Source organism: Paroedura picta, chromosome 7, assembly GCF_049243985.1.
Source record: "Paroedura picta isolate Pp20150507F chromosome 7, Ppicta_v3.0, whole genome shotgun sequence".
NCBI classification, from domain to species: Eukaryota; Metazoa; Chordata; class Lepidosauria; order Squamata; family Gekkonidae; genus Paroedura; species Paroedura picta.
In genome coordinates, this window is record NC_135375.1 from 116,126,357 (window position 1) to 116,147,762 (window position 21,406).

At 49.0% G+C, this 21,406-nt stretch overlaps 1 protein-coding gene across 1 annotated transcript in view; it reads left to right on the top strand.

The window, feature by feature from the left end:
* Window positions 1-21,406, top strand: part of HACL2 (2-hydroxyacyl-CoA lyase 2) — a 60,713-nt gene that overhangs the window by 22,803 nt on the left and 16,504 nt on the right. The window contains exons 7-11 of the mRNA XM_077346144.1: window positions 2,879-2,978; window positions 16,032-16,129; window positions 16,375-16,511; window positions 20,045-20,179; window positions 20,310-20,424. Of these exons, the coding sequence (XP_077202259.1) occupies window positions 2,879-2,978; window positions 16,032-16,129; window positions 16,375-16,511; window positions 20,045-20,179; window positions 20,310-20,424 (585 nt within the window). The remainder of the gene's footprint in view (window positions 1-2,878; window positions 2,979-16,031; window positions 16,130-16,374; window positions 16,512-20,044; window positions 20,180-20,309; window positions 20,425-21,406) is intronic.

The following is a 21,406-nucleotide window of genomic DNA, read 5'->3' on the forward strand; positions in this document are numbered from 1 at the left end:
CCTTTGGGGAGTGAAAAACAAAGTTGAATAAACCACCTCTCCTGCTCCTCCTCCTCCTCCTCTCCTAATAGTCTTTCATTATGTGGGAGCCAAGTCACCACAGAGAATGGTGCCCCTTTTACCTGTCTGCAGGGTGGCACCTTCAGGAGCTTTGCTCTGCCGAACGAAGATGCCCCAGCAGAATATAGCAAGAGGGGTGGCCAGGCAGTTATGTGAGTCCAGGGCCATGAAGGCCATGTGTGCTGTGGTTGAAACCTAAAATTGAACCACTTCAATAAAGTTTTTGCAGCGTGGCAGAGTGATAAGCAGATTCCTCTTAGCTGCTTTAGAGTAGCCGCATATTCTGTACCAACTGTAGTTTCTAAGCGGTCTTTCAGGGCAGACCCATGTAGAGTACATCAGGGATAGTTAACCTGTGGTCCTCCAGATGTTCATGGACAAATGCTGGCAGGGGCTCATGGGAATTGAAATCCATGAACATCTGGAGGACCACAGGTTGACTACCCCTGGAGTACATTACAGTAATCTAACGAGGTAACAATAACATGAATACATGTAGCTAGGTCAGCCATGTCAAGGAAGACTGTCTTTTGGGCTAAGTAGTATTGGTAGAACATCCATTTTCCAGCTGCATCATCTTGTTTTACTAATGATATGGCTGGCTTGAGAATCGCCCTTGTTCCCTTAACACACCCAATGGGAGACCGCAAGACTTTCTCAATAGCCATGACCGTTGTCTTTTGGGCTTCCATTTCAGCTTTTCCCCCTTCAGCCATCAGACACTGGCATAGACATTCTGTAGCATCACCAGGTTATTTGATGACACCCTATTAAAAAAACACAAATAACTTCTCTCTTGAGGGGGTTTATGTAGACTGAATAGCATAGGGCAGGGGTGGGCAAATTGTGGCTCTCCAAAGGTCTGTGGACTGCAATTCGCATGAGCTCCTGCCAGCCTGAAAAACAGGTGAGAACCAAAAAGGTTGAGAGATGAAAATGCATCAAATAAACAATTTGCTTAGCAGAGCTAAAGGTAATTAAAAATATTAGAAAACCAGAAAAATGGACCCCCTTCTTTTCCTTATATCAGTGGTCCCCAATCTTTCTGAGGCTGGGGACCGGCAGGGCATCGGGCCGCGCCCGCGCAGACCACGTCCGCGGGCTGCGCTCGCACGGGCCATGCCCGCATGGGCCGCACATGCGCAATGCGCGGCCCGGCCCTGATTCCCTCTCCCCGCCCTCCCGCAGTAAGAAGCTTCCCAGGCCGCAAGCTTGCGGCCTGGGAAGTTTTTTACTGCGGGCGGGGCGGGGCGGGGCGGGGAGAGGGAGAGGGAGCCGCGGCCCGGCGCCATGGCCTTCGCGGCCCACCACCGGGCCGCGGCCCGCCGGTTGGGGACCACTGCCCTATATGATGGCCAAATAGCCGAAAAAGGGTTCCTTTTGCCCATCCCCAATGAGTCAGAAGGAGAGAAAAACCTTTTTAATATTTTTACTGCAGAAGAAATATAGACACAGAGGGGTTCCCAAATCTGCGCGAAGAACAATACAGTGACATGAGACTTTATAACTTCCTATTGGAGGCAGGGAAAATGATGCCCTTTCGGGTCAAGCCAATAACCAGGGGTCTCCACCCCTTTGCACATCCCACGGGACCACCCCTGCTGTCTCCAAGCCAGCTCCCTGGAAAGGTCCCAAAAAGCAACTTTTCTTTCTTCCCCCTTTCCCTCCCCTCCCCAATGGTTAATACAAACAATTACAGCTTCTTCCTCTGGCCTTGAGAACAGGTCAGTTTGACATATCCTCATTGGCAATATTTCAAGAAATAGCCAAGTACAAGCTGGGCCTTCTGATTATGAAACAGTTCTGTTCTCTACTGAACCAAGAGAAAAAGATCTAACCCCCCCCCCATCATATAGGTCGCCCACATATCGCTTTATCATGTACACCGGTATTACAAATGACTTTGACCTAATGCATTTCAAGTGGTGAGATCTTCATCAGAGGTCGGTACAATCCCACAGTTACAGTAGAAGATCTTGCAGGCAGAAAGAGATACAGTTTGAATCCTCGGAGAGACTAATGGGCAAACTGCTGACCCGGGAAAAGGCAAATGCAAAATAGAGTTCCCCTCACCCTTGCTAAAAAAACATTTGTTATTCTTCTGTTGGTGCGTGATTGTACTGACCTCTGATGAAGATACCACATATTAAAATGCCTTAGATCAAAGTCATTTGTATTAGTGGTGGAAAGGTTTGGCCTTTCACAACTTTTTTACCATTGAACATTTTTCAGGCTTCGGGAAACCCCACAAGTGGAGCAGTTGTGCAGAATATGTTTGGGAAGCAGAGCTGTGGCCACGCCCACCCAGGGCCCCTCCCCTCCCCACCCCCTCCAGGCCCATCATTGGCCATTTCGAGAGAGGGGAGGGTCAATATCCAATATGGTCATATCATCCAATAAATAATTTTTCAAAATATGGAAAAAATAATTAACTACCACTCAGTTGGGAAACCCTTCCAGGGCTGTGAAGAAACCTGTTGAGAAAGCCTGTGTCAGATTGATATGTGTACAAACTTTAGGAAAAAGCAGTGTTCCCTTTTAATGTTTTTAATAGTTTTAAGCTACCTTGAGCACTGCTAAATAAATTGTTTAATTAATATACTTTTATACATTTTCATCCCTCAGTCTTTAAGCTGCTCCTGGACTCTGGCGCATTTCTGCTGTTACAGACAGAGTAACATGGCTGCTCATATTGTGGGCAGAAAAACAGAAGCTGAAGTTCAGTCTCTTCTGCACTGTGGACTGCATTCTCCTGTGCATTGCAAACAAGTTTGTTTCTCAGTTTCAGTGACTGTGGCCTCTTTCCTCCCTTGCCCAGGTATCTGCGCAACTATCTAGCGAATCTATTTTCTGGGGCCTGGGAGGCGAGGGACATGTCGCCTCTGCCAGTAAGGATGCCACGAGCCACAAAGGAACAGGTGAGACTTCCTAGAGAAGGCATCAAGAGGGAAGCCCAAAACCCTGAGAAGCTCCTTTAAATCAATTACTTTCCAAACAGATCCATGTATCTTTTGAGTATCATAGAATCATAGATTGATTGATTCTTATGTACTGCTGCTTTGTGATCGCTGTATGCCTTTTCAGTAAGGGTGTCCTTATCTGGGAAGTCATGTTTTCCAAAGGACTCTGACACCCCCTTTTCCATCTCCGATAATTCGGATTTCTCTTCTGCTGATGATTTCCAATCTTGTTTAGTGCTATCATCAACCACTTTGGGTCCATCAGTCCTGTTAAAGACTTCTTCCTTGCTGTCTTGGATCTCCTTAAAGATATTCTTAAGCAAACCTTCTGTAAAAGCTCTGCTTTGTTTATCCAATAAACAGACCATTATTTTTAAGACAGCCATGTTCTAGGCTTATAAACCAGCCAAGCTCAGGCAATATTGCAGATAGCCAGGAGACGTCCTCCCTCAAAAACTTCTAATAACATTGCTTAGAATGTCACAAAGCTTCAGGAAAGATGTTGTGAGAATGCCTTATCAAGGAAACGATCTCCAAGAAATAAACAGACTAGGTAAGCTATTTGTTTTTAGAGTTGTTTGTATATTTCACCTTCCCCCCCAAAGTTAAGAAAAGAAAGGAAAAACTGGCAGGAAAGCCTCTGTAGGAATGGTAACTTCACTGCCACTTCTTGATAGACAAAGCAGGAGGAGGTATGCAAAAACAATTCAAAGTCACTGGGGCATTGCTTGCTTTTAATAGAAGTCATTTGCAGTCAGAGATTAAGCTCCGTGAGAATTCTGGAGACTCTTCAAAGCAGCTCGGGGAGTGATAGGAAAAAAAATAGTCTTAAACAAAATATAAGGAGACGGAAAAGTCCAAAGAAGATGGCGAACGGCTTCTTCTTGGCCCGGAGCATAGACAGCTTAAGATCCAGGGAGATAGCGCTCTCTAAGGATCAGTATTGGCCCTACAAGTTCCCAAGAACTTCCTGAATAGAAAATTGGGGTGGTTTGCACATCTCACCCCTTTCTGCTGATTGCAGCTGCGAATTGACCCCTGTCTGGATCCAGAGTTCACTTGAAGTGAACTTCTTAAGAAGCCATGCTGCTCCGCCCCTCGCAAACAACTTTTTAGCCTTGTGTCTGTGTAAAGTTCTATCAGTAAAGGTAAAGGTAAAGGTATCCCCTGTGCAAGCACCGAGTCATGTCTGACCCTTGGGGTGACGCCCTCTAGCGTTTTCATGGCAGACTCAATACGGGGTGGTTTGCCAGTGCCTTCCCCAGTCATGACCGTTTACCCCCCAGCAGCAAGCTGGGTACTCATTTTACCGACCTCGGAAGGATGGAAGGCTGAGTCAACCTTGAGCCGGCTGCTGGGATTGAACTCCCAGCCCCATGGGCAAAGCTTTCAGGCGGCTGCCTTACCACTCTGCGCCACAAGAGGCTCTTGTATCAGTAGTAGTAATCATTTGTCAAGGGTTGTGTTTCTGGGAAAAGAAAAAAAATCTATCTTAGCTGTTCTCCTTATCACACCAGACAATCGAGAAAGTTGCAAAATATTGTACTAAAGCAAGATCTTTACAAGCTTCATTGGGGAAATAAAATTCACATTGCATTTATTGTGATCCATGCAACAGTGGACATCTGCAACACAGGCTTACCCTTAACCTTGATCTGGTCCAGAATGCAACAGCCAGGGTCCTAACAGCAACACACCCCAAGAACTGCACTGGCTACCAGTTAGAAAAGCTAAGCTCAGTATGAGCTTAGGCTAGCAAGAAAACAACAAAAAAGGGTTCTTTAGTTATATTTGAAGTAAGAAAAAGAACAGGGACATATAGATCCATTGGAAGTACCAGAAAGCGACATCGTAGCAGGTAATGAAGAGAGGGCTGAACTACTCAATTCCTACTTCTCCTCAGTCATCTCTTGCAATGGGAATTGTGCTCAATGTGGCAAAATTATTTAATGTGATAAGGGTGGGGAGTGGTAGCCTAGGATCATAAACACCTAGTTTCTTAAAATGAAACCGTATCCTCTGGGCCAGATGAATTGCATCCAAGGGTATTAAAATAACTTGCAAGTATAATTTCTAAGCTTCTGTCCATCATTTTTGACAATTCTTAAAGAACAGGTGAAGTGTCAGAAGATTGGAGGCGGGCAAATGTTTTCCCCATCTTTAAGAAGGGGGAAAAGGAGCATCCGCGTCAGCTTGACGTCTATAGCTGGCAAAATTTTACAACTAATCAACAGTTGGTCCTTGAGCAGCTAGAGTTGATGGCTGTAATTACTAAGAGTTAGCATGGCTTTCTTCAGAACAAGTAATGTCAGATTAAATTTATCTCTTTTTTTGAGAAAATTACTACATTGCTAGATGAGGGGAATGCCGTGGACATAGTTTATCTTGATTTCAGTAAGGCTTTTGATAAGGTTCCACATGATATTCTTATTGAAAAGTTGGTAAAATGCGGTATGGATCCTATTACTGTTCGGTGGATCGAGAAATTGACAGATTGCAACCAAAGAGTGCCTGAAAATGTTTTTTTGTCTTCTTGGGGAGGAGTGACAAGTGTTCAATATTTATAAATGGTTTGGATGAAGGGATAGAAGAAGTACAAAGGGCTCTTGGCCTGTGGCTCTTAGCCTGGGGTTCTTGGCCGAGCAATTAGAATCAGTAGATTATATCAGTAGATTATATTTCCCTAGTACTTGCACTGCCTAGACATTACAATGGACCTCCAGGACACTCATCCCATCATCTGCAGTGAGTGTGACATGATTGCCTTCCTCCCAGAAGACAAGATGGACTACAGCTGCCCCAAGTGTAAGCTGGTAAAACTTTTGGAGGAAAAGATTAGGGGATTAGAAAACAAAATTATTACTCTGACCCAAAGTAAGAAAGGGGAGGAGTTCGTAGTCCAGAGCTCTGCAACATGGAATAAAGAGAATAAAGAGAATACAACCAGTCCTGTAGAGGACAAGGAGATTGACCACAATAGGGAGCCTCTGCAGGCAGTTCGGAAAAAGACTGAACGGCGAAGGGCGAGACAGTTCTCGGGGCCTTTGGAGGTCCAGAATAGATTTCAGGCCCTTGCAGAGGAGGTGCAAGGGTCAACAAGGGAAGAGGTCCCAAAACAAACTCTAAGACAAAGGGAAGAGGCCACGGGGACAGAAGGAAATGGAGTTGAGAAGAAAAAAAAAAGGAGAGTACTGGTAATTGGAGACTCCCTGCTAAGAGGAATGGATCGCCACGTGGCTGGGCCCGACCCCCTAACCCGAGAGGTGTGTTGCTTGCCAGGGGCGAAAATTAAAGATGTTTCAGAAAGGCTGCCCAAACTCCTCAAATCTACGGATCGCTACCCATTTGTGATGGTCCATGTGGGGACGAATGACATGTCCCTGAATACCATCGCTCCTATTAAAAAAGACTATCAAGATCTGGGGAGGAAGCTCAAGCAAATGGGGGCACAAGTGGTATTCTCTTCAATCTTGCCTGTCAAGGGAAGAGGAATGCGTCGGGAGAGGAAGATAATGGAGGTGAATCACTGGCTGCGTAGTTGGTGCCGGCAGGAGAGATTTGGTTTCTGGGACCATGGGATAGGCTTTCTTGAGGAAGGCCTACTAGCACCTGATGGACTGCACTTATCAAAACTGGGGAAGAATGTGTTTGGCAGGAACCTGGGGAGATTCATCAGGAGAGCTTTAAACTAAAGCCACTAGGGGAAGGAGACGATCAACATAGGGAGTGTATGGAAGGAAAACTATCGGAGGCAGCCCAACCGGCAAGGCCAGCTCATAGGGAACCAAAAGTAAAAGGATTCAGATGTCTTTATACTAACGCCCGAAGCATGGGCAATAAAAAGGAAGAGCTGTAACTTCTCATGCTGATGGAAAGGTATGATCTAGTAGGCATCACAGAAACTTGGTGGAATGATTCTCATGACTGGAATGTAATGGTGGATGGATATGAACTGTTCAGAAAAAACAGAATAGATCGAAGAGGTGGAGGAGTGGCACTGTATGTGAGGAAAGGGCTTACCTGTCAGGAAATTCTAGTGAAGGAGAGCATATCTACAGTGGAAAGCATCTGGGTGAAAATAAGCGAGGGGAAAACAAACAGTGTGGTGGTTGGTGTCTGCTACCGACCGCCTGACCAACGAGAGGATGTGGATGCTGCACTTTGTGAGCAGCTTGAGAAAATATCCAAACGGCAGGACCTTGTCATCATGGGTGACTTCAATTTCCCAGATGTGTGCTGGGAAACAAACTCTGCGAAGCGTCCTCAGTCATGCAAGTTTCTGACCTGCCTGGCTGACAATTTCATTTATCAAATGGTAGATGAACCCACAAGAGGTTCAGCCATACTGGACTTAATACTGACCAACAGGCAAGAGTTGGTGGATGAGGTGAAGGAGGTGGGGACCCTAGGGGGAAGTGACCATGTCCTCATAGAATTCCTTTTGAGATGGGGAGCCAAGGAAGCTTGTAGCCAGACGCGGATGTTGGATTTTCGTAGGGCAAACTTTAATAAACTCAGATACATGATGAGTGTCATACCATGGACGAGAATGCTGGAAGGGAAGGGAGCATGTGAAGGGTGGGCGCTACTCAAACAAGAGCTATTGCATGCTCAATCAATGACTATTCCAGAAATACGAAAACACTGCAGGAGCTCTAAGAAGCCTATTTGGATGAACAGAGAACTTCAAGAGGAACTAAGAAAGAAAAGGAAAATGTTCAGGAAATGGAGGGAAGGACAGAGCTCTAAAGAAGAGTACCTACAGGTTACTAGGCACTGTAGATCAATCATCAGAAAGGCCAAAGCTGAGAGTGAGCTAAGATTGGCCAGGGAAGCCCATTGTAACAAGAAAAGATTTTTCAGTTACGTGAGGAGCAAACGTAAAGTAAAGGAGGCAATAGGCCCGCTGTTGGGTGCGGATGGACAAACTCTAACGAAAGATGCAGAGAAAGCAGAAAGGCTTAGTGCCTATTTTACATCTGTTTTTTCCCACAGGTCTAAGTGTTTAGGCACATCTTGAGATGGCTGTAGCCAAAGGATAGTGTCTGGGTGGCAGGTTAACATGGATAGAGAGGTGGTCGAGAGGCATTTAGCTGCACTGGATGAGTTCAAATCCCCTGGTCCAGATGAAATGCACCCAAGAGTACTCAAAGAACTTTCCAGAGAACTTGCACAGCCCTTGTCCATCATCTTCGGAACCTCTTTAAGGACTGGAGATGTCCCGGAGGACTGGAAAAGAGCAAACGTTATTCCAATCTTCAAAAAAGGGAGGAAGGATGACCCGGGAAACTACAGACCAGTGAGTCTGACCTCTGTTGTGGGGAAGATAATGGAGCAGATATTAAAGGGAGCGATCTGCAAACATCTGGAGGACAATTTGGTGATCCAAGGAAGTCAGCATGGATTTGTCTCCAACAGGTCCTGCCAGACCAACCTAGTTTCCTTTTTTGACCAAGTAACAGGTTTGCTGGATCGGGGAAATTTGGTTGATGTCATTTACTTGGATTTTAGTAAAGCTTTTGACAAGGTTCCCCATGATGTTCTGATGGATAAGTTGAAGGACTGCAATCTGGATTTTCAGATCGTTAGGTGGATAGGGAATTGGTTAGAGAACCGCACTCAAAGAGTTGTTGTCAATGGTGTTTCATCAGACTGGAGAGAGGTGAGTAGCGGGGTACCTCAGGGTTCGGTGCTCGGCCCGGTACTTTTTAACATATTTATTAATGATCTAGATGAGGGGGTGGAGGGACTACTCATCAAGTTTGCAGATGACACCAAATTGGGAGGACTGGCAAATACTCCGGAAGATAGAGACAGAGTTCAACGAGATCTGAACACAATGGAAAAATGGGCAAATGAGAACAAGATGCAATTTAATAAAGATAAGTGTAAAGTTCTGCATCTGGGTCAGAAAAATGAAAAGCATGCCTACTGGATGGGGGATACGCTTCTAGGTAGCACTGTGTGTGAACGAGACCTTGGGGTACTTGTGGATTGTAAACTAAACATGAGCAGGCAGTGTGATGCAGCGGTAAAAAAGGCAAATGCCATTTTGGGCTGTATCAACAGAGGCATCACATCAAAATCACAAGATGTCATAGTCCCATTGTATACGGCACTGGTCAGACCACACCTGGAGTACTGTGTGCAGTTCTGGAGGCCTCACTTCAAGAAGGACATCGATAAAATTGAAAGGGTACAGAGGAGAGCGACAAAGATGATCTGGGGCCAAGGGACCAAGCCCTATGAAGATAGGTTGAGGGACTTGGGAATGTTCAGCCTGGAGAAAAGGAGGTTGAGAGGGGACATGATAGCCCTCTTTAAGTATTTGAAAGGTTGTCACTTGGAGGAGGGCAGGATGCTGTTTCTGCTGGCTGCAGAGGAGAGGACACGCAGTAATGGGTTTAAACTTCAAGTACAACGATATAGGCTAGATATCAGGAAAAAGTTTTTCTCAGTCAGAGTCGTTCAGCAGTGGAATAGGCTGCCTAAGGAGGTGGTGAGCTCCCCCTCACTGGAAGTCTTCAAGCAAAGGTTGGATACACACTTTTCTTGGATGCTTTAGGATGCTTAGGGCTGATCCTGCGTTGAGCAGGGGGTTGGACTAGATGGCCTGTATGGCCCCTTCCAACTCTATGATTCTATGATTCTATGATTCTATGATACTTATTAAATTTGCAGGTGACATTAAACTGGGAGGGGTAGCAAATATACCAGAAGACAGAATCAGAATACAAGATGATTTTAACAGGATAGAAAACTGGGCTAAAATGAATAAAATGAATTTCAATAGTGAAAAATGTAAAGTTCTGCATTTAGGTAGGAAAAATCATATGCATCATTCTAGGATGTGGGAGTAGTACATGTGAAAAGGATCTGGGGGTCTTAGTAGACCAGAAACTGAACATGAGTCAGCAGTGTGACTCAGTGTCTAAACAGGCAAACAGGATTTTGGGCTGTATTAAAAGAAGTATGCTGTCCAGATCACGCAAGGTAATGTTACTGTTTTACTCTGCTCTTTTAAGACCTCACTTTTGCTATGAAGATGGTGAGGGGTTTGGAGACCAAGTTGTATGAGGAAAGGTTGAGAGAGTTTGGTCTGTTTAGCTTGCAGAGAAGGCAACTAAGAGATGATATGATAACCTTCAATACTTGAATAGCTGTCATAGACTGTTTACGCACTGGGAACTTCACCGACCCAGCTACTGTGCAGGAGCACAAATTGGGGGCAGATAAGGCACACCGGGCCAAATGCTTCCCCGTGTGGGTGCAGGAAGAGGTGGGGCAACCTGCCACAACTAAAACTCCAGCCTGAAGCTCAGCATGAAACCTCCAGTGTGTAAATGGTCATATAGAACAGTGGTCCCCAACCTGTGGGCTGCGGCCCGGTGCCGGGCCGCAAAGGCCATGGCGCCGGGCCGCGGCTCCCTCTCCCCGCCCCCCCCCGCAGTAAAAAACTTCCCAGGCCGCAAGCTTGCGGCCCGGGAAGCTTCTTACTGCGGGAGGGTGGGGAGAGGGAATCGGGGCCGGGCCGCGCCCGTGCGGGCCGCGCCCGCGGGTGCGGCCCGATCCACGGGCGCGGCCCGCGGGTGCGGCCCGATCCGCGGGCACGGCCCGTGGGTGCGGCCCGATCCGCGGGCATGGCTCGAGGGCGCGGCCCGATCCTCGGGCGCGGCCCCGTGGGCGCGGACCGCCGCGTGGGCGTGGCCCGTGCGGCCGCGGTCCCCGCGGGCGCGGACCGATGCCCTGCCGGTCCCCAGCCTCATAAAGGTTGGGGACCACTGATATAGAAGATGGAACAGAGTTGTTTTCTGTTGCCCCAAAGGGCTGGACCAGAACCAGTGGATTGAAATTAATTCAAAGGATGTTTTGGCTAAATATTCGCATGAGCCTCTTGTGGCGCAGAGTGGTAAGGCAGCAGACATGCGGTCTGAAAGCTCTGCCCATGAGGCTGGGAGTTCGATCCCAGCAGCTGGCTCAGCCTTCGATCCTTCCGAGGTCAGTAAAATGAGTACCCAGCTTGCTGGGGGGTAAATGGTCATGACTGGGGAAGTCACTGGCAAACCACCCCGTATTGAGTCTGCCATGAAAACGCTGGAGGGCGTCACCCCAAGGGTCAGACATGACCCGGTGCTTGCACAGGGGATACCTTTACCTTTTTATTCGGAAGAAGTTCCTGACAGTCGGAGCGGTTCCTCAGTGGAGCGGGCTTCCTTGGGAGTTGGTGGGTTCTCCTTCTTTGGAAGTTTCTAAGCGGAGGCTTGATAGTCATCTGACAGATGTGGTGAGTTTATGAACTTAGGCAGATTGAGTGGGTGGGGAGGAAGGGATGTGTCAGTGTTTGTCTCTTGGGATGGCCTTTCCTTACATCCCCAGGGAATTGCTCATCACCACTGTGAGATGGCAGATGAAATTCTTCCAGGCCAGGAGGAAATTGTGAAGATTTTTGGTCGAGGAATCACTTGGGCATGAAATTGGGATCACTGTGGGTGGGCAGGTAGTTCTGAGTTCCTGGATTGTGTATAGGGTTGGACTAGATTACCCTGGAGGTCCCCTGATTCTTTGATTCTATACCAGTTGAATTCCAGATCAGTCTTAAGATTCTGGTAATCGTCTTTAAGGCCATAAACAGCTTGGGACCAGTGTACCTGAGTGACCACTTCACTGTCTACATCTCTACACTCCACCACCTCCAACTGGCTAGTGATTCCTGGCCCCAAAGAAGCCCATCTGAGCTTCTTCTGCCCTACCTACCTAGTGGAATAAGCGTCCAGAGGAGATCAGGGCCTTGCTGCAGCTAGAACAGTTCTGCAGGGCCTGCAGAAGGGAGCTTTTCTGCCAGGCATTTGGTTGAGGTTGACCGAACTGACATCTACTGGGCCCCCCAGAATCCCTCCCTATGAAATAAACGTCCTGCACTGGCCGAATGTGGGATTATTAGCATACTCCCATAGTTCCGCAGGGCCTGCAAACAGAGCTCCTCCACCCGGCATTTGCCTGAGACTGACCACAGGTTCCCCTCAGACATCCTCTCCATGGTCTGAACCAGTCTGACCTCTCTAGGTCACTGGTCCCCAACCCCCGGTCCGGGGAATGGTACCGGTCCGTAGATCAGTTGGTACTGGGCCGCGGCTCCTCCTCGTCCTCCTCCCCGGCTGCTGCCTGGGGGGCTGCCCTGCCACTCTGCTGCTGGCTCACCTTTGGTGTTCTCCAGCGGCCGCCATGGCTGGGGCTCCCCCTTGGCGTGGCACTGCGCAGCTGCTGCTGGCAGTGCTCCCCAGCAGGTGGCAGGAAGTAGAGCAGGGGCTCAGGCGGCGGCAACGTCCCTCGGCAAAAGACTACCCCCTCCAGGCCTCAGTACAATTGTCAAGTGTTGACCGGTCCCCGGTGATAAAAAGGTTGGGAACCACTGCTCTAGGGCAGTGGTCCCCAACCCGCGGGCTGCGAAGGCTGTGGCGCCGGGCCGCGGCTCCCTCTCCCCACCCCCCCCACAGTAAAAAACTTCCCAGGCCGCGAACTTGCAGCCCGGGAAGCTTCTTACTGCGGGAGGGGGGGAGAGGGAATCAGGGCCGTGCCCGCGCATCGTGCATGCCCGGCCGACCCGAGCATGCGCACATGCGCCGTGCGAGGATGAAATCGCACATGCGCGGCACTTCTGCACATGTGTAAAAGTGCCATGCATGTGCGATTTTGGTCGCGCATGGCACATGTGCGGCCCGCCATGCATGCGCAATCCGCAGGCGGGCAGTTGCCCTGCCGGTCCCCAGCCTCAAAAAGGTTGCTGACCACTGCTCTAGGGGGTTCAGCTATGTTTCTTTTCCTGTTATATTGTTGTTGTTTGGGATCACTGAAATTGTGTTGATTAGAACAACTGTTGAATTATTGTTGTTGGAATTGACTATGTTGTATGTTGATTCATTCCAACATCCCCCCATGATGTTCTATGTAAACCACCCTGAGCCATATGGAAGGGCAGTATAGAAATCAAATCAATAAATAAACAAACAAATAAATAAGTAAATGTTAACAGTGTACAAAAAATTATTGAACATATTAGAACCGCTGTTACCGCTGTTGTCACTGTTATTTATCTAACGTTGTGCAGTATTGTTCTATGTTCTTCCATGTTCCATGTAAACCGCCCTGAGCCGCAGCGGAGGGCAGTATATAAATATAAGAAATAAATAAAATAAATTTAAAAAATAATGTTAACGTTGTGACTAGTATTCCTAGTATGTAGCATTGTATTTTTAATCTTAATGTTTGGAAGCGGTGGCTGAATGGCTTGAGCAGAGTCGCCTGGCACTCAACCCCTCCAAGACGGAGGTCCTGTGGTTGGGCCGTAGGGGGGCAGGAGAGGAAACGCGCTTACCCTCCCTGGCAGGGACGCAACTTAAAATCGCACCTCAGGCCAGGAATCTGCGGGCGACTATTGATGCCTCCTTAACCCTCGAGGCTCAGGTCAAGAAGGTAGCCGGCCAGGCTTTTTTCCACCTGTGGCAAACTCTGCTACTAGTGCCCTACCTGTCATCCGAACACCTGGCCACAATGATCCATGCGACAGTCACCTCCAGAATAGATTTCTGTAACTCGCTCTATGCTGGCCTGCCCTTGCTCTTAATCTGGAAGCTTCAATTGGTACAGAATGCAGCTGCGGGGGTCCTCACTGGTACATCTTGGAGGGCCCATATCCAGCCTGTGCTGAGGCAGCTGCACTGCTTGCCGGTTATTTTCCGGATCCAGTTCAAGGTTTTGGTTTTGACCTTTAAGGCCTTATGTGGTCTGGGCCCGGTGTATCTGAGGGACTGCCTATCGCCCTATGCTCCCCGCAGGGCCTTACGCTTTGCGGGTATAAACTTATTGGTCATCCCCGGCCCCAGAGAAGCGTGCCTGGCCTCGACCAGGTCCTTTTTGGTCCTGGCCCCGACCTGGTGGAATGAGCTCCCAGAGGAGCTGTGGGCATTGTGGGAGCCTACAAAATGGAGCTCTTCCGCCAGGTCATGGGGTGAGGTTGGGCCGCCTGGAAGATCGGGGCCCCCCTTACAGTGGCAGTAGTGTTCTCCATCTGGCACCCTCTGCCTTCCCTCCCTTTCGAGTTTGTTACCAAGGGGTAGAGTAGATATGAACTGAATTTTTACCACATCTATTGTCTGGGGATTTATGTATATGTTTTATATTATATAGAGCCTCTTGTGGCGCAGAGTGGTAAGGCAGCCGCCTGAAAGCTTTGCCCATGAGGTTGGGAGTTCGATCCCAGCAGCCGGCTCAAGGTTGACTCAGCCTTCCATCCTTCCGAGGTCGGTAAAATGAGTACCCAGCTTGCTGGGGGGTAAACGGTAATGACTGGGGAAGGCACTGGCAAACCACTCCGTATTGAGTCTGCCATGAAAACGCTAGAGGGCGTCACCCCAAGGGTCAGACATGACTCGGTGCTTGCACAGGGGATACCTTTACCTTTACCTTTACCTTTATATTATATAGAATCATAGAGTTGGAAGGGACCTCATGAGTCATCTAGTCCAACCCCCTGCACTATGCAGGACACACACATCCCAATACTTCATCTACTGTAACCTGCCACCCCCTTGATCCTTCACAGAATGGGCCTCTCTGTCAGATGGCTCTCCAGCCTCCGCTTAAAAATTTCCAAAGATGGAGAACCCACCACCTCCCGAGGAAGCCTGTTCCACAGAGAAACCGCTCTAACTGTCAGGAACTTCTTCTGGAAGTTTAGACGGAATTTCTTTTGAATTAATTTCATCCCATTCGTTCTGGTCTGTCCCTCCGGGGCAAGAGAGAACAACTCTGCTCCATCCTCTATATCAGTGGTCCCCAACCTGCGGGCCGCGGCCCGGTGCTGGGCCGCGAAGGCCATGGCGCCGGGCCGCGGCTCCCTCTCCCTGCCCCCCCCCACAGTAAAAAACTTCCCAGGCCGCAATCTTGTGGCCCGGGAAGCTTCTTACTGCGGGAGGGCGGGGAGAGGGAATCAGGGCCGATTCGCGGGCGCGGCTCACGGGGCGCGCCCCGATCCGCAGGCGCGGCTCGCGGGCGCGGCCCGGAGCGTGGCCGTGGCCCCCGCGGGCGCGGTTCCCGCGGGCGCGGCCCGATGCCCTGCCGGTCCCCAGCCTAATAAAGGTTGGGGACCACTGCTCTATATGGCAGCCTTTTAAATACTTGAAGATGGTTATCAGATCCCCTCTCAGTCGTCTCCTCTCCAGGCTAAACAGACCAAACTCCCCCAACCTTTCTTCATACATCTTGGTCTCCAAACCATTCACCATCTTTGTTGCCCTCCTCTGGACATGTTCCAATTTGTCAATATCCCTCTTCAAGTGGGGTGCCCAAAACTGAACACAGTACTGCAAGTGAGGCTCAACCAGAGCAGAGTGAAGTGGTACCATCACCTCCCATGATCTGGACATGATACTCTGTATGATACAGCCCAAAATCCCATTTGCCTTTTTAGCCACTGAGTCACACTGCTGTCTCATGTTCAATGTGTGGTTTATTAAGACTCCTAGATCCTTTTCGCACATGCTACTGCCAAGACAGGTCTCCCCCATATGTTTTATTGTATGTTTTTATTGGGGTTTTATATGTCTGTAACTCGCCTCGGGCCTCCTGGGAGAGTTGAGGAATAAATCTAATAAATAAATAAAATAAATATTAATGTTTTTTGTGTTTACTTTTGCTGGCCATTGACCTCAGTCAGTTATCTCGGTATATGCCAAGAGGAGGCCATTGCACATGCGGTACCAAATTTCTAAATTTAAGCTGGGTCAGTTGTCCGCTGTAGACCAGTTGAATATATCATTGCCTCTTAATGGTGCACTGCCTTCGGTTTCTCTTCCCCATGTAACTTCCCACCCAGAGCCTAATGAAGAGCATTCTAACTTGGGGATCCCCAGAGAACCAGCCCCACACCAATCCCAACACAGTGACACTGCTGAAGACCCAGACCCAGTGTCTGTCCCAGCTTAGCCTCACCTGAGCACTGTTCTCTCTGCACAGGTGCAGCAGTGTGTGGAGCTCGTCAGCCGAGCCAAGAAGCCCGTCATCCTCCTCGGCAGCCAAGCGACCTTGCCTCCGACACCTGTGGAGGTTCTCAGGTGAGATGTGCTCTGGGGCCCTCAGAGGCATCCAAGGGAGGCCCAGCGTGTGACCCTCTGTAGAGATCCCACCTGCAGCTGGGTTTCATGGGCGACTGCTACTGGTTCAGGCGCCCCATGAGCACTTAGGGCAGGAAGTCTGAGAATGAGAAGCCAAAGCAACAAGGGAGCAAAGGGGAGTGTGTGTGTGCGGGGCAGCTGTGGGTCCTCTGCTGGTGCCGGCTGATCATCTGCTTTCCTTGCAGGGCTGCTTTAGAAGAATTGGGGATTCCATGCTTCCTGGCAGGCATGGCCCGTGGCATGCTGGGAAAGAATAGTCCCCTGCACATCCGTCAGAACCGCAAAGAGGTGCTCAAGGAGGCAGATGTGGTCATCCTGGCAGGTAACGGGCTGAATTTTACTTGTACATTTTATTTAAATAATAATTTAAAACCTTTCTCTCTTGTGGAACTCATGGTGCCTTATAGCAGTGGTCCCCAACCTTTTTTTGGCTGGGGACCGGCAGGGCGACGGCCACGCCTGCACAGCGCATGCGTGGCTGCGCACGCGCACATGCGTGCTGCGTGGCCGAAATCATGCGTGCGCGGCACTTTCGCAAATGTGCAAATGCGTGAAAGTGCAGTGCATGCGCAATTTTGGCCACGCATGGCGCATGTGCGCAGCACGGCCCTGATTCCCTCTCCCTGCCCTCCTGCAGTAAGAAGCTTCCCAGGCCGCAAGCTTACGGCCTGGGAAGTTTTTTACTGCGGGGGGGGGCGGGGAGAGGGAACCGCGGCCCGGACTACAGGTTGGGAACCACTGGCTTATAGTGTAAATAAAGTGATTATTTGTTTTTTAAATGATGAAAATAACATTTTTTTTTTTTGCTTTTTGTATCTGCTGTGAATAATAAAATGATTTGAAAAAACCCTCACAAAAGGTCACAATTTAGAAATTCCAATTAGGACTGCCAATAAATTAAAAAATATATTAAATCAGTCCAAAGCTGTCCTAAATGAGGACAAACTTTGAGTCCAGTGGCACCAAGAGCAACAAGGCTATATAATATTCTGGACTTGGACTTTGTTCTGTTGCTTCAGACACACCTGAATCTCTAGTCCGTAAACATTATATTTTCCAAAATGACAACTCACCTGCTACCTGCTTGGCCCTCAGCCAGGAATGGCCCTCCCTTGTATTTTTCCCCTATCAGGAGGCAGCCTTCAGCCAGGAAGGGCTGATAAGGGGTCAGCTCTCTGCTCCCTACTTCCTGCTATCAATTAAATATTTTCATTGAAGGAAGAAACTGACAAGTTTATGAATTATTTGATGTACTAGACTTAAAGCCCATTGTATGGAAAAATACAATGGGCACTAGGAGCCGCTCTCGGGGGGGGGGTCCTTGGAGCTGTCCTGGCAGGGCCCCCCCACCCTGCCGTCCCTGCTGTCCCGAGTCCCTTACTGTGGCGAGGGGAAAGGAGCAAGGTGCTCTATGGAGCACGGTGAAGGCTTTTCCCCCTCCGCGCATCGTGCTCCCCCCGGGTTTGCGGCATGGAAAGGGGCAGGGCCGCAGCATGTCAGACGCGGCGTCACTGCCCTTTTCACCTCCACGAAGCCTTGTCGGCCGGGCCCCTGCGCGGGACCCAGGCTGCTCACCGCGTGTGCGTTGTTGGTCTGGTGGCTCCCGGGGGTTGGTGGAGTAGGGCCATGGTGCGTTGTGTGGGCAGTGGGTGGGTGCAGGAAGACCCCCCCCCCGGCTGGGTGCCCTGCCCCCGGGAGGGAGGGAGGGAGGGAGGGAAGAAAGGAAGGCAGGTGTAGAGAAAGGGAGGAAGAGAGAGAGAGAGAAGGGGAGAAAGGAGAGTAAGCGATGGGAAGAAGAATGGAAGAAAGAAAGTCAGAAGAGAAATGGATGGATTGGGAGTGAGACACGGTGAGGCTGTCTGTTTGTCCGGGCCTCCGCCCCCCCCCCCCCGGCCTCCACCCGCCGCCAACACAACTTTGGGGCCTCGACCCGGCCTTTGGAGTCATACTGCATTTTACCAACTTGCCAGTAAGAATATCATATGGAACCTTATAAAACCCCTTACTGAAATCAAGGTAAACAATGTCCACAGCAGTCCCATGATCTGGCAAGGTAGTACCTTTCTAAAAAAAAAAAAGATATTAATCTGACACTATTAAAATTCATTTTAGCACAGTTTTCCAGCCTGATTCTGCTTTCTGGTGTGTTTGATACCCCTCCCAGTTTAGTATCATCTGCAAATTTAATAAGTACCCCCTCTATTCATTCATTCAAATCATTTATAAATATGTTGAACAACACAGGGCCCAGGACAGATTCCTGAGGCACTTCGCATCCTCTCCAGGAAGATGACAAACCATTTACAAGCATCCTTTAGGTGCAATCTGTCAACCAGTTCATAGAATCATAGAATAATAGAGTTGGAAGGGACCTCCTGGGTCATCTAGTCCAACCCCCTGCACTGTGCAGGACACTCACAACCCGGTTGCTCATCCACTGTCACCTGCCACCCCCTTGAACCTTCACAGAATCAGCCGTCAGATCCAGCCTCTGCTTAAAAATTTCCAAAGATGGAGAACCCACCACCTCCTGAGGAAGCCACTGAGAAACTGCTCTAACTGTCAGGAACTTCTCTGGATGTTTAGACAGAATTTCCTTTGGATTAATTTCATCCCATTGGTTCTGGTCCTTCCCTCTGAAGCAAGAGAGAACAACTCTGCTCCATCTTCTATATAGCAGCCTTTCAAACACTCGAAAATGATTGTCAAATTCCCTCTCAGTGGTTTCCTCTCCAGGCTAAACAGACAAAGCTCACCTAACAGTGAGCTGTTGATTCACCTAACAGTAATAATACCATATATTAACAACTTTCCCATAAGAATATCATGCAGAACCATATCAAAAGCCTTACTGAAATCAAGGTAAACAATGTCCACAGCAGTCCCCTGATGTAGCAATGTAGTACCTTTCTCAAAAAAAGAGATAAGGTTAGTCTGGCATGACTTGCTCTGAAGAAAGCCATGCTGACCTTTCGTAATTAGAGCCATCCACTGCAGCTTCATTGGTTGCCAGTTGTGACCCGGATCAGATTCACAGTTCTTGTTTTGACCTTTAAGGCCCATCATGATCTGTGGGACTGCTTGTTGCCCTATGCCCCCTGCAGCGCCTTGTGCTCTGTGTGTACCAACCTGCTGGTCATTCCCGGCCCCAGAGAAGCTTGCTTGGCCTCGACCAGGGCCAGAGCCTGTTTGGTCCTGGCCCCTACCTGGTGGAATGAGCTCCCAGAAGAGCTGCGGGCCCTGCTGGAGTTTTCAGCATTCTGCAAGGCCTGTAAGATGAAGTTCTGTAAGACGGAGTTCTTCCACCAGGTTTATGGATGAGGCCAGTGCAGGGCATAGATCGGATGAGCCCTCCCATGGTAGGAATGAGCTACCATCTCTGTAACATCTTTGGTGGCGGCCAGCTAACATATCTCTGCCACCTTTCTGGCAGGTGTACTGCCATAGGATGGGGTGCTTATTACTGCCACATTGGGATTATGTTGTGTATTTTAATGGGGCTTTTATTGGGATTTTTTGTGTTGGGATCTATCTTTTGACCTGCCATGAGCTGGTTTGCTGGGAGTGGCAGGCAATATGTCCAATAATAAATATAAATAAAATAAGATCAGAACATTCAAAAGATGAAAGGGGGGGTCAGATGCAGGTTAGACCATAATGGTGGTTCTGCCACCGAAAAGGCCCTCTCTCGCGTACCTCTGAGATGAGCTTCTTCAACTGATGGGACAGTGAAGAAAAGGGGCCTTTCTGGAAGTATTGGGGATGTTGGGGGGCAGGGTCCAGAGGAGGGCAGCTATTTACACAGGTGTTGAACAGCACGTTGATTCACTTGTTTCCATAAACTCTTTTCTCCAGGCACTGTGTGCGATTTCCGACTGTCCTTTGGGCGTGTCCTGAGTAGGCGTAGCAAAGTCATTGCCATTAACAGAGATCGGGTGCAGCTGTTGAAGAATGCACACTTGTTCTGGAAACCCACCTTGGCCATTAAGGGTAAGTTGACCCAATTGGGAGGTGTGGAGATAGCCATGGGGCTTAGAAGACCAGGACAAAGGGAAGGAGGGCACAGATGAGGAAGCTGCAGATTTGTGTGTGTCAGGCTTCTTGAATTTCTTTCCTGCAGGGGATGCAGGCTCCTTCTTGGTGCAGTTGAACAAAGGGCTTAAGGGATACTCCTGCCCCTTGGAGTGGACACAGAGCCTGAAGGAGATGGATCGGGTGAAGGAGAAAATAAACAGGTTAGAGACTGTGCCGGTTGTTATGTGACAATGGCCCCACCCCTTAGAGGCCGATGGAGCGAGACCTTGAGGAAGCTTTTGAGGGATAGATACCGATGGTTGTTCTTATCCATGGTGTGGGGAGCCCCAGTGGCCTCTCAGTTGAGTGACGAACTTGAAAATGATGAGATCAGATTGCCTCCATGCCCTGTTGTTGCTCCTACAGTAGAACTGGTTGGCCATCATGTGACACAATGGACTAGATGTATCACTGGACTAAAAGTATCACGGGCTTGATCCAGCAGGGCTCTTAACGCAATTTCTTTTTTTTAAGGGTGTTTGTTTTTTGTGTGTGTTTAAAAAACTCCTCTTATACCTCAACTTTAGCAAATGCTGTTTTAATTGTTTTTGTTTGCATAATTTAAACCCCGTGTTACTTAACTTGTGAATTGATGTGATCATGCCAGGAGCAGAGAGGTAGAAGTATTTAATTTTCCCCTCAAAGAAGGAGCTGTGGGTGCTGTCGGCAAGCTGTGCCTTTGCGTATTTGCACAACTCACTGGCAGCGTTAGTAGAAGACTGGCAGTCCCGTCTGACAGCCGCTATAGATGAGATCGCCCCTAAGCGTCCTCTCTGCCCTCGACTCAAACGGGCCCCCTGGTACACGGGGGTGCTCCAGGAGAAGAAAAGGGAGGTGAGACGACTAGAGCGAGTGTGGCGGAAGACTCGCGACGAAGCTGCAAGAACATCTTATCGCACGCTTAGGAGGGCGTATGAGATGGCGGTGAAAGTGGCGAAGCGAGAGTTCTTCACCACGGAAATCGCGTCCGCAAGCTCTCGCCCGGCACAATTATTTAGGGTAGTTCGATCCCTCACCGCCCTTCAGGGGCGCCAAAGTATTAGTCAATTGGCACTTGGCTGCGAGGCATTAGCGAGCTTTTTTGCGGATAAAGTCTTGTCGCTTCGCCGTGACCTTCCTGTCACAATTAATACAGTAAACGAA